Below are 12,050 nucleotides of genomic sequence, written 5' to 3' on the forward strand. Positions count from 1 at the left end.
TAAATACAAAAAATTCAAACGACTTTTAAATAGAGTATCAAATTGATGAATTTCAAATAATTTTAATTGAACATCACTAAATTTTTTAGTATAATTTAAAATCTTGATAAAGTAATATCAAACTTTTTCAGAAAATTCAAAATCGTAATTGAATATCTCAAAATTTTAATATATTTTTAAAAATCTAATTGAATCCACATGATTTCAAGAATGAAAAAAAATCCTTAAAATTTTCAAATGAATACCCCCCAATAAAGGTCATTCTAGAAAGTATCTGAATACTGACCGGCTTAAATTTATCTCAACAACAGTATTGTGCATTTGTATTTTTAAATGAAATTAGAATAATGCAAACAGAACTTCACACAAGTTTTTGGGTGATTCACAGGTGAATTAAATTACTGAAACAGTAGGTGCCAAGGAGAAACCATCCTACAAGAAGGAAGGTGAAAAGAGCCCAAAATGTAAGGAAGGTAGCTCCTCCAAAATATAGTCCTATACCAAACACAACAATGGATGGCACCAATGATCGTACCATAGCCGCTTTATTTACCCATTGCCCTTTGAGGAAGATCATGGCAGCCAAATTCACCACATTCCATCCACCATTCCGAAACTTCAACCTGTTAAGATTGTTGGCCACAAAGGAGTGGCAATTACAAGTTAGTATGTTGTAGGATAGGTGTTGATATTCTTGCGTTCCCTTTTTCAAGGCACCGTCCCATGTCATTGTCAATGCATCTGTTCCGCTTTCATCCTGTTTGTAATCTTTATCACTTCTGTAAACACAGCACTGTTGTTGAGGAAATAAACAGAAAAAAAATTAGGTTGGAGCATAGCCATGAACAGAACATAGTAACAAAAGCCATTAATGCTTTTTAGAAGTCGATACATAAACAGGAAAAACAATTTAATACATAGTAAATCATTACTGCTTTCTGGTACTTATTGAGTCAGGGGAAGAACAATACAAGTTTACAACAAAGGAAGAACAATGCCAGTTCTGTAAAAAGAGAGTTCGAATCATATAACAAATATATACAGCAAAACAAGAACCAGTGCTTTCTAGAAAAACTACGTGCAACATTATACTGATTCTTGAACAAATCAACTCAACAACTCAGATGCCTATCAAAATTTACAGCATTCAAGACAAACCATGAAATCAGCATGTTCCTATCCCCCTCGGGGACCCAATTTTAAAAAAATCACCACTGGTCATGTGCATAGTCACCAAAACTACTGACATGTCTAGAACTGGCCGACTACTGTATCAATATCATTGAGGCAAGATATAGGAAAAGGAGGTAGCAATTGAAACTGAGGTAAAAAAAAATAAAAAGAAGATGTGATTCTCTTGTGAGCTCTATCATACAACATGAGAACAGTGCAAATCAATTTTTGGAGATGAACTATTTTGTACCTTTCCTTCATCTATGCGGATGTAGCGGGCTACAGCTCCAAAAGTAAAGTTGTCCACACAAACAAAATTCGGGCCAGCAAAATCCAAGATCACACCATCCTCTCTGCATAACCCCATGTGGCCGATAAAAGGAATGAACCATGATAAGACAGGAATAGGTGTCCACACAATACAGAACGGAAACCGGGATCTTTCTGGATCAATTTGCAAAGATTGTAGGGAAGTGTGTTCCATCATCACACCATGCTCAGGGTCTTCATTCTGTTCCATTAGCTATACCAATCATAACCACAAATGCTAATTTAATAATCTTAGTTTCAAGTCAAATTCAGCTTTGATTTCTCTTTCATCGTTAATAATATACAATCCAATTAGCCCATCTAGACATCTAATATCATCTTCAATTGTTGGTAGCACAGGTCATCTCAATTGGTACCAAATCTCTTCTACTGTAACCGTCTCGCAATTAGCTTATAAACATTCTACTATATTAATAAACTTCAACCTTATCAATAATGTTTCCTCTTATTAATTAAAACATGTTTAACTTATATGCACTGCCAATCATATTGACCTATTGAACTACTTCGAGTCCCACAAACATGTTCTAAACATCGCAAAACATATCATCCTGCAACACAGAACATATTCGATGCCCCGAATACTCTACAATTGTGTCTCCAAACATAAAATTTATATCTGCTTTAATTCGAAAAAATTCCCAATTTTCATAGTCATCCAAACACGTTATACAATCCTACTGAGTAAAAGTCTTAAACCATTTAACAAAAAAGTCCCAAACAAGACACGGATGTTTTCAATTAATAACAGGACATTTGTTTACAACAGGATCTGTAGTTGTTTAGTTACCTGTTCCAAAGGTGTAATAATAATTACAATATAAACGTGCATATGCGAAGAAATTAGAAAGTAAAAATAGGTGGAAAGACTTACAATGAAATTATGGAGCCAAGAGGAGAAGAAAGATACCTACGGTGATCACAAGTTGTCCGGAATCTGAAGAATTATTACAGGCTCTCCTCGCTATCTATGAAATATGAATCTGTCTGTCTACGCGACTTGTTTTGCAAATTTCAACTCACGCCTTCGAAGAATGAAGAAGGTAATTTGGAGTTTGACAATAAAAATAATTGTTTTTCAAAAGGATTTTAGATGTATATGGAACATGATTTTTTTTATTATTTTTTTTGCCACAAAATAAAAACACTTTCATTAATCAGAACAATACAGTCGAGACAAATCTCCAGCTGCCGATACAATGGAACGTAATTTTAAGAAATTATGTATTTATGAATATAATAGTTATATTTGATTTTGATTTTATATAATTTTGGGAAATTCTCAATGATACCCTCTTAGAATTGGCGTCTTAGAATTGGCGTTTTCAGATGGTATACAAAATTGTTTTGACTTTCGGATGGTACCATTCTACTATTATATTATTCTATGCAATACCCCTGCCATTAAGCTCCGTTAGTCAAACGTTAAATTCCGGGTATCATTCGGAAAAATCAATTTTAGAAGGGTACCATTTATAATTTTTCTTAAATATTATTATTCACATTTTTTTTGAATCCTGTTATTCTGAAAATATTATCTCCAATATGTTGTTATTACTATATCATATATACATAGGCATGTGCTCAAATGAGAACCAACCAAACTAAAACTCAATCTCGGTCTTTTATTTCCTTAAAAATTAAACCGTTCAATTAGATAATACACACATAAATAATTGTTTGTATGCCTAATATAGAGAAATGAGAAGATGTATTCGAATTGAAATAATTGAGATTTTTTTTAAATAACAATTGAGATTTTATGGTACTTCGTAAAAAATGATACTCGATTTTGATTCCTAATCTAATTCTAATTATTCTGAACTTTTTTCGATCAGTTATCCTTAATTTTAACCTAACCCCGACTTTAACAAATGATATTTAGTTTAATCCATATATGTTTAAATTTTCAGAATAATAGGATTAAAAAAATCATAATAATACATTAAGGGAAATTCTCAATGATACCCTCCTATAATTGACTTTTTCAAATGATACTCAAAATATAACGTTTGACTGACGGATGTTAACGGTAGGGATACTGCATAGAATAAGATAATAGTACAATGGTACCATCCGGAAGCCAAAACAATTTTGTGTACCAACTGAAAAAGTCAATCTAAGAGGGTACCGTTGAAAATTTCCCTATAATTTTTAAATAAACAACATAAAATTAATATAGACTTCTTGGGTTCAAGTAAAATATTTCCAATCTCATAAATTTTGTTAGATTTTTCAAATTTTTTAATATGAATAATAAACGGAATTATATCAGAAAAATCTTATTTTATGAAATTCAAAAAATTTCATCCGTATATGAATATCAGCATTTTTTTATGGATTTTAAATAATTTTCATTTAATGTCATGATATTTTAAACGATAATTAAAAATCTTGATCAAAATCATTTATAATATAATTAAAAATCTTATTATACTTTTGAGGAGGTCCGACTATAAAGAGGTGCAAACAGCCCAACTAAACAGGATTTCAAAATTTTTAGGATTCAAATATTTGTTGCTGATTATGTATCGGCGAGAATTAAAACGAGAACTCATCAAAACTCTATTTTCAAAATTTACGTCTTCTTTGAAAATATACATCATTTGCGAATTCTATATTTTTATTAATTGAATCAATCTTTCAACATCGCTTATCCATGACTATTAATTTCATTTTCAACGATAAAATGTTGTTTTATATTTTTATTATTTGAATCAATCTTTCGACATCGCTTATCCATGACTATTAATTTCATTTTCAACGATAAAAAGTTGTTCTATATTTTTTCTTTTGATCTCAATTTTTACTTATAAATGTACTTTCTATTATTAAAAAAAGAAAGTAAGTTTTCATACTATATTATGGGTCAAATTTTTTATATAATATAAGACCATAAAATGTTTATAAAAAGACAAAAACATGCTTATAAAACACAAACACACAAGACCATGGAATGTTTAAGGGGTGCCTTCTCTTCAGAAGCACAGCGTTACCAGCTTTCGATAAAAATTTCACATTCCACCCATGTATTCTTTCCAGATTTTGTCTTTCAAAAATTTGAAAACTAAATTTTTCCATCTACCCGCTAAGAAGGTAATCCCAGATAATAATATCTGGTCGAAAGGTCATTTGACACTCCAAGAATATCTGTTATTTCTTGCTGCTTATCCCTTCGAACATTGGAACTAAAGAAAATCCCTGATTTCTCTTGTAATTTTTAAAAGCTAAAAGTTACTCATATTTTAAAACTGGTACAGGCAAATAGCTGGGGATTTAACAAAATTGGAGAATCAGACACTCAGATACCCCTGCACTGCTAATCCCACTGACCACACTTATCTGTTTGAGTTGCTGATATACTCCCTCCGTTTTGAAATATAGGTCGCTTAACTTTTTTGCACGCACCGCATGCTAAAAATCATTATTTTTCAAAATTTTTTTTGAATAAAAATATGTGATATATATTTTTATTCAGAAAAAAAAATTCAAAACAAATGATTTTTAACATGCGGTCAAAGGATTTAGAAATACGTGAAAAAAGTCAAGCGACCTATATTTCAAAACAGAGGAAGTATATTACATGCCCACATGGCCACATTATATGCAGGTTAACATCACACAAGCAGATAAAGAGGGGAGGAGCATTCAACACTAGGTACTTTTATGAACTTGGAAATCATGAAAGTAAAGGAAAAAAAGAGAATAAATAATTGGACCTAATTTTCCCTACACTGTTGGCATAATAGTTCAGTTGCTAGCTTATTAAAAACTCTGGTTGATCTTTCCGGCTCCATGTAGCATTTCAGTTGAATTGTATGATAATACAAGTTTTAACATTGGAAGAGAAACCACTCATATATGCTTGGCCACCAAGTAGGTTTAACATTGTTCTCTCCTATTGAATGTTATAGTAACGATTACCAAATGTGAAGTACAACATAGTAAATGGACTCAGCACTCTAGTCAGGTATGCTTCTGCTCAAGTTGACATTGGTTATGGTGGGAATGTTGAAGGGATTGCTATCAAGTAAACCATACCTCTTCGGATGTAAACACTTCTTACTCTATGCTATCAGCAGACCGTTTTTTGGCTATCAAGTAAACCATACCTCAAGATCAGCAGTCTGGATCTTAAATCTACAGACATAAAGTATGTATCGACCATATCCGTAGTTTTAGAGGAGTGTATTGGATTGGGATTTTAAAGCATTTTTTTGCATTCATGAAATCCGAGGGTATTCGATTGGGATTGTTTGAAATCCATTAAAATCTTGAGGTATTTAATTGGGATTTTAAACTATGCTACAAAATATGGTGGTATTCAATTGGGATTTTAAATTATGCTTTAAAATCCAATGGTATTCAATTGGGATTGTTTAAAATCCATTAAAATCTGATGGTATTCAAATGCTGATGGATTTTTTTTCATTTCATAAAATGATGGATTTTGTGGCATTCTTCAGTGTATTTTAAGTTTTTTGAAATCCCACCAAATTCAATGGGATTTCGAAGCATTGTACCTAAATCCTATCAACTCTGCGACATTTCATCAAGAATCCGCAAAAAATCAAAATCCCATACAATCCATTAAAATCCATAGACTAAAAACAATGTATTAAAATCCCAATCGAATACACCCCCGTTAGTTAAAACTTAATTGTCTAAAAGATTAAGTTCTTTTTGTAGTATATGTATATTTGCACAAGAACTGATTTCAACAAAATACGGGTTATAATGATCAGAAAATCTATTTCTCTGTCTCTGTGTATTAATATTGCAATTTCTTATTAGTTTCCATGCTTACAAGTTTCAACTCAGAACTTAAATAAGTGTACTGAGGCCATGACCTAACAAAATTTGTCAACAGACACAGCTCTAGCCTCTGGGAAATTGTATATATGTATCACTTTACATGCTAGAAGTTGTTAGAACTGACCATAAGTGGTTCAACGAGGAGAGATTTCTCATGACCTGGTAAACAATTCTTCTCCAACATTGATCTTAATGGCTCTATTTCTGACTTTATCTTGTTCTCCTCGTTCTTGCCCCATACAACCAGATAGAGACCTAGTATGATTAATACGGCTCCAATGATGCTGCAGAAATGTTCAAAAACAGAATAAGGCTTCTAATGTTCTTAACTCAAACAGTAACACCGAAGATAATAAACTGAAGACTAGGTAGATGACCCAATTAAAGGTTCTTGGTTAAAAAGTAATTAATTTACATGAAGAGAATAATACATTATATAAAGAGTTATTTTAAACTATTGTATTGCTGAAACTTACCTTCCCAGAGAGAATGCCTCGCTTAGGAAGACAGAAGCCATGACTGCCGCAACCAGAGTCTGAAGAGGCAGATATGCTGCAACAAGCATAGGACCTCCCCTTTCAACAACCCATATTTGTATTGCAAAGGCAAGCCCTGAAGCAACTACTCCCTGAAAGGCCAATCGATTATAATCAATACTTATCAGTAGGGCATATAAGAATTTTGAAACAAATTTGATAAAAACATATGTAGTTGAAAGTTTCATACTGCATAAATAACACACAAGAGCTCGCTTTGGGAGTGAATTTTCCAGGCCTCGATGTTTCTTTCAGTAAATGCTGCAATCGCTAAAAACTGCATAATAGCAAACAAGAAAGTATAGCAAGCAATGGACAGCCGAGCTGGATAATTCTTCACCACAGGAGCTTGTAAGACAATCCAACTAGCCCAACATACGCAATGAATTACAAGAGATACACAACCTAATGCCCAATTCTTTCCCTCAGTATCTTCCTGAAAACTCATCGACTCTAATTGGTGAGAACCCGAATCTGGGCTATATATGATTGGTCCCCGGTAAAGGGTTATGATCAAAGCCCCAGCAACACAAGCGAAAGTTCCAAACACCATAGCAAAACCATCTTTTCTTCTCAAATTCACTTCTTCGATCCTGCAACAATCCTAAAAATGCTCAAGTAATATTAACTTAGAGCCCTGCTTCAAAATATGATTGATTACCTGAAAATTGCAGCCAAAGCAAAAGTAATAGCAGGGACAGAATTTTCAATAGTAGATGCAAACACTGGGGATGTGTTCTCTAAACCAATAAAGTAGGATCCATTGTTTAATACAACTCTGTTATCATAACATACAATCAATAATTGGTCTGTACAATAAATTGCTGCACAAGTACAAGTCAATACCCTTTTCAAAATAAAAACATACCCAACAAGCCCAAGAACGAAAAATTGCAGAACATATGATGCATTTAGCGCTGGCCTATCTTTCCTGTTCAATAAAAAAGATCACTTTAGTGTGTTTGAGAGCGACAGAAAGAGAGGGAGGGGGAGAGAGGGAAGGGGGGAGGGAGAGAGGGAGAGAGGGAGAGGGGGGAGAGAGAGAGGGAGAGGGAGAGAGAGAGAGAGAGAGAGATGCTTACTTTTCAAGAAAATAAGCAAATGGGGAGAGAAGAAGCAATCCAATAGTGATTCTATAAATAAGAAAAACAAGTTTGCTAATGCCAACATTGAGTGCAATTCGGAGAATGATGTGATTCCCAGCATAACCAATTTGAAAAATGATCATGGCTATGTGCAGCTGCACACGTTCTGGTACTGATGAAAACATTGCTTACAGCAACTGGGGAAGACACAGATTCTTGATATCTAAGTTGAACAAGTCAATTTGATCAGAAAACTCAGATCTAAGTTATGTGGAGTGAGTGAGAAACTGAGAATGCTTGCTTGCTTATACAATTTGCATTCAATCTCTATTATTATTGTCCATACATCAGCTCAGCTGCCACAAGTCCACTTCAAAACACAAACTTTAAAATAGTGATATTCTTGGAGTATTTCATCAATAAATCACCTACAAATCTGGATGCAGAAGATACTTGTCAGATATTTTTTAAACAAATTTTAGATGTCAGAAAAATAAAAACTTGGATAAAAACAAAGCAAAAAAAAAAAAAAAAAAACAGCCTGCGCTGAATTAGAGTGAGCAGAGACTTTGAAGTGCGATTAAGCAGTCGATGGGTAGGTCAAAAAAAACAGCCTGCGCTGAATTAGAGTGAGCAGAGACTTTGAAGTGCGATTAAGCAGTCGATGGGTAGGTCTGTAATGCGAGTCAGGGCTGCCAGCGAGTAGCTCGAACTCGTTTAATAAGGTCTGACCTGACTCGAGCTTGTGTACGAGCTGAACTTAAACAAGAATTCATACAATTAATTAAATGAGCCGGATCAACTCGATTTGGAAAGTTAAACAAGTTAAATTCGTGTAGAGATTTAGACTCGATTAAGTGTGAAATTGAATGAGCTAGTTCGACCGATTCATTAAAATCGGCTCTTTTGCAACAAAAATGAGATGAAGAGGAAAGCAAACGGAATTATTTGAGATAAATACTTGATATTATTCTTACTAATTAGTTTCCAAGTTTTTATATATGAAGACAAGATTGCAACTTTTATACTAGTAAATAATATGTTTTCTTTTCAATTCGCGAGCAATCGAAAAAACCTTGTAACATTTCACTTCATGCATGTTCACTTGCTTTCCCATCCTTAAACAATTCGGGAGTGAAATGTAAAAAAAATCAAAATTTCATGTCTCGTATAATAGTCTAGAAAGTGAAGCACATGTTGGATATTTCTTCTCTTCTCATACCCCGTCTGTCCCTTTCATTTTTTACAGTTTTTTCACACTGCTCGACACGAATTTTAAGATGCATATAAAACATATTTCTATAACTTATTTTTAAAAGATTTCTTTTTTATTAAAAATGTAAACATCAAATTTTTATTCAAAAGAAAAAAAGTACAAAATAATTTATCGAACTACATTTTATGAGAGCATTAAAATGTGTGCCGAGCCTCCGTCCCCCAATGTAAACAAATGAGGGGGACGGAGGGAGTACGAATCTATGGATGGATATTCTTCTTTTTCTATCATCAAAATCGTAAATTGAAATTAGAAGAGTTCCTAGCATTTTATCTTCAACTAGCTTGCACAATTTACTACCACAAAGTGAGCTATTATTTCAGTTCAAAATTTTACTATTCTCGTATGCTGCAAAGTGAACTATAGCCTAAAACATTCCTGGGACAGCTTGTTTTATAAAATAAAGAGTTGCTGTAACTATATGGCAATGTCAGATTTTGATGGGCACACCATGGTCTAACCTCCCGTCTGCAATATCTGGCTTGATGCAATCTGGAAAACGGGTTCGCGTCGAGTCTAGTATGGCATTTACATCATATATGCATGATAATCGAGAACTGATCCTTGCTGCAGAGTTTTAGAAAGTTGTAGTAATATCTCCAGGAAGACGTATATTGGCATCCGCTGAGGACTCGACCCGGGGATAGGTTTAGTAAAATGCACGGGGAAACGTGTCCTCCCTAAAAAATATTGACATTATTTTACCATTCTAAATTATATAAAATTATGAAAGTGGCTCCAGAAAAATTTGGAATTATAACGGTGTTATTTAAAAATTTGCTTTCGCAATTACTTTTTTTTTACTGTTGCCTTATTCAGAGACACTGTTTATGATCAGTCTACGGTAGATTCCTTATTCTTCGTATCTGCCAATCTAACTTCTTTGTCGTCTTTTTTGCGTCTGAGAGGCTTAATAATTTTATGAAGCCTATTAGGCAAATGACGAGCTCTGTAACCGTAAGTGGCAGGAGCACATACAATAATACCATCTCAATCCGACTTGTGATCCCAAATTTGTACCAGTCCGTGAACCCAACTCCTCCTAAGATTTCACGATGACTCAAAATTTGTATCGAAAAATATGAATGGGAGAAATTTGTATCAAGAACAAGTAATTCCAGAATTTGATATGTCAAATAGACCCTTCTATAAAATTCTATCTTATCATTATGAGCAGGTTCTTATCACCGAAGTACATAAAAAAAAAAATTAACCAAACAATTTCTACAACCATTCTAAGAATTCTCACATGGTTTTCATGATTAATTACAAATCTCCATTTTGCAAAAAAGATATACTACTTGTGAAAACCAATCAAGTTATGTGACATATAAAACCGAATTCTCACATGTCCGGAAAGTGAGTAACAACTGTACAGCTTGTAGACTTGCGACAACAGGCCATGGGCTCATATTTGCACAAACAAGCATGGGAATATACATACGTAAACTTGATATACCATCCCTTTGTTGATGACAACGAGAAAAACCCTAGTATCTAGATAACGAAATCCTAAGGGACCACTGCCAGTTAATTATGTACCATCGCTCAGTAAACTTTTTTCGCTAGGGTTCATGCAGATCACTGCAATATCAGTACTGAATGCCTAGCTCCTTAACTCTTTGGACTCATCCTATTATTGCTAGCTATCTTAATGTTAATCACATTATAACTTAGTCCCCCTCATGATACTCATGTCATGCTAAACTTGTGAAAAATAATTAACCTTTCATTTCACTTACAATTTGGGAGAGCTGTCCAAAAACGACAGCTGGTCCCGGACAAATGATTGATAGCGATCTAAGAAATTATTTCACTGGGGCAAAATTTTAGAATTGGATGATTAAAGTGTTTATATATCCCATTACTCATGTATTTACCTAAAAAATTCAAAATGAATACTTCCTAAAAAAATCACCCAAAATATGGTTATATCAATCGCGTTTCTAAGAAAGCGGACCCAAAAAAATTGCAGCAATTATATACCAGGTACATTTTGCATGGAAAGACAAGATAAATCATCTTTTTGTTGCTCGAGGAAAGTAAAAAACTTGTTTTCAAGGCATGGGGAAGTGAGTTTCCTCAAGCTAGATTATTATAAATAAAATAATAAAGAAAGATGCTGCCAGTTCGATCTTTTTGCATAGGAAAACCAAATTATTTTTCTTGCCATCATATATCCACACATTCTTCTTTATGGGAGAGAATTGGGGGATTGAAGGTGTTAAAAAATTTCACTTCAACACTCACTACAAGAGAAAGCGTTTTTACCAACGGAAATTGCTAACGAAAATTAGTCTGTTGGTAGTTCCCAACGGATCTGTAACGATTTGACTAATCAATGCTCTGCCAACCAATTCGCAATGAAATACCTACGCTTATTTACCAACGAGACGTTCCGTTAGGATATATAGCCACACAATGGAATAGTAACAAAAGACCAAGGAATTAGCAACAGACTAGCGACCAAAGCATCTGTTGTTAGGTTCATTGATATTCCGTCGATAAATACTAACAGTTCCGTTAGTAATTGGTTATTAGTTTTAGATGACAATTAATATACGCTGCACGCGGATATTATGCTAGTCTCCTAGTTGACATGTGTGTAATGCTGAAGCCCAATGGGCTTTAGTTGATTAAATTGATATGGGTAGTAGAAAAAGTCCAATAATATAATGGAGTTTGATATGTATTTTAATATTAAGTAATTTTCGTGAATTTATATATGTAACACAATTGTTAATAGGCTCATTCTTAATTAGAAATTTTATATTACGTTCTTAACTAGAAATATTACATGTAAATTTTTTTTAAAAAAATTCGCTTTTTATTTAG

General features: G+C 33.5%; 2 protein-coding genes across 7 annotated transcripts; both read right to left on the bottom strand.

Annotated features, from left to right (window-relative positions):
• Positions 1 to 202: 202 nt before the first annotated feature.
• LOC108196749 (protein RTE1-HOMOLOG) lies at positions 203 to 2,560 on the bottom strand. Of its 6 annotated transcripts, none has more exons than XM_064082256.1 (3): positions 2,418 to 2,560; positions 1,424 to 1,684; positions 203 to 793 (listed from the first exon to the last, which is right to left on the bottom strand). In XM_064082256.1, the coding sequence occupies exons 2-3, from the start codon at positions 1,658 to 1,660 to the stop codon at positions 383 to 385; spliced, it is 648 nt and encodes a 215-aa protein (XP_063938326.1). In that variant the 5' UTR covers positions 1,661 to 1,684; positions 2,418 to 2,560; the 3' UTR covers positions 203 to 382. The 6 variants fall into 6 exon arrangements, with proteins under 6 accessions (XP_063938326.1, XP_017219667.1, XP_017219665.1 ...); XM_017364178.2 differs by having other exon boundaries at positions 2,414 to 2,560; XM_017364176.2 differs by having other exon boundaries at positions 1,424 to 1,696; positions 2,414 to 2,560.
• A 3,669-nt stretch (positions 2,561 to 6,229) lies between these two features.
• On the bottom strand, positions 6,230 to 8,269 carry LOC108196748 (protein WALLS ARE THIN 1). The gene is made up of 6 exons (XM_017364174.2): positions 7,937 to 8,269; positions 7,723 to 7,785; positions 7,516 to 7,632; positions 7,045 to 7,447; positions 6,795 to 6,946; positions 6,230 to 6,602 (listed from the first exon to the last, which is right to left on the bottom strand). Exons 1-6 carry the CDS (start codon positions 8,122 to 8,124, stop codon positions 6,422 to 6,424), a joined length of 1,104 nt encoding a protein of 367 aa, XP_017219663.1. The 5' UTR covers positions 8,125 to 8,269; the 3' UTR covers positions 6,230 to 6,421.
• Positions 8,270 to 12,050: the final 3,781 nt, after the last annotated feature.

The sequence above is a fragment of the Daucus carota genome, chromosome 7, assembly GCF_001625215.2.
Source record: "Daucus carota subsp. sativus chromosome 7, DH1 v3.0, whole genome shotgun sequence".
Lineage (NCBI taxonomy): Eukaryota > Viridiplantae > Streptophyta > Magnoliopsida > Apiales > Apiaceae > Daucus > Daucus carota.

Coding starts and splice junctions, on each gene's coding strand:
- LOC108196748 (XM_017364174.2), bottom strand. CDS start 8,124: ATGTTTTCATCAGTACCAGAACGTGTGCAGCTGCACATAGCCATGATC. Junction 7,633..7,722: donor TTCGTTCTTGGGCTTGTTGG/GTATGTTTTTAT, acceptor TTATGATAACAG/AGTTGTATTAAACAATGGAT. Junction 6,947..7,044: donor TCTTGTGTGTTATTTATGCA/GTATGAAACTTT, acceptor TTGGCCTTTCAG/GGAGTAGTTGCTTCAGGGCT.
- LOC108196749 (XM_017364176.2), bottom strand. CDS start 1,693: ATGGAACAGAATGAAGACCCTGAGCATGGTGTGATGATGGAACACACT. Junction 794..1,423: donor TCCGCATAGATGAAGGAAAG/GTACAAAATAGT, acceptor CCTCAACAACAG/TGCTGTGTTTACAGAAGTGA.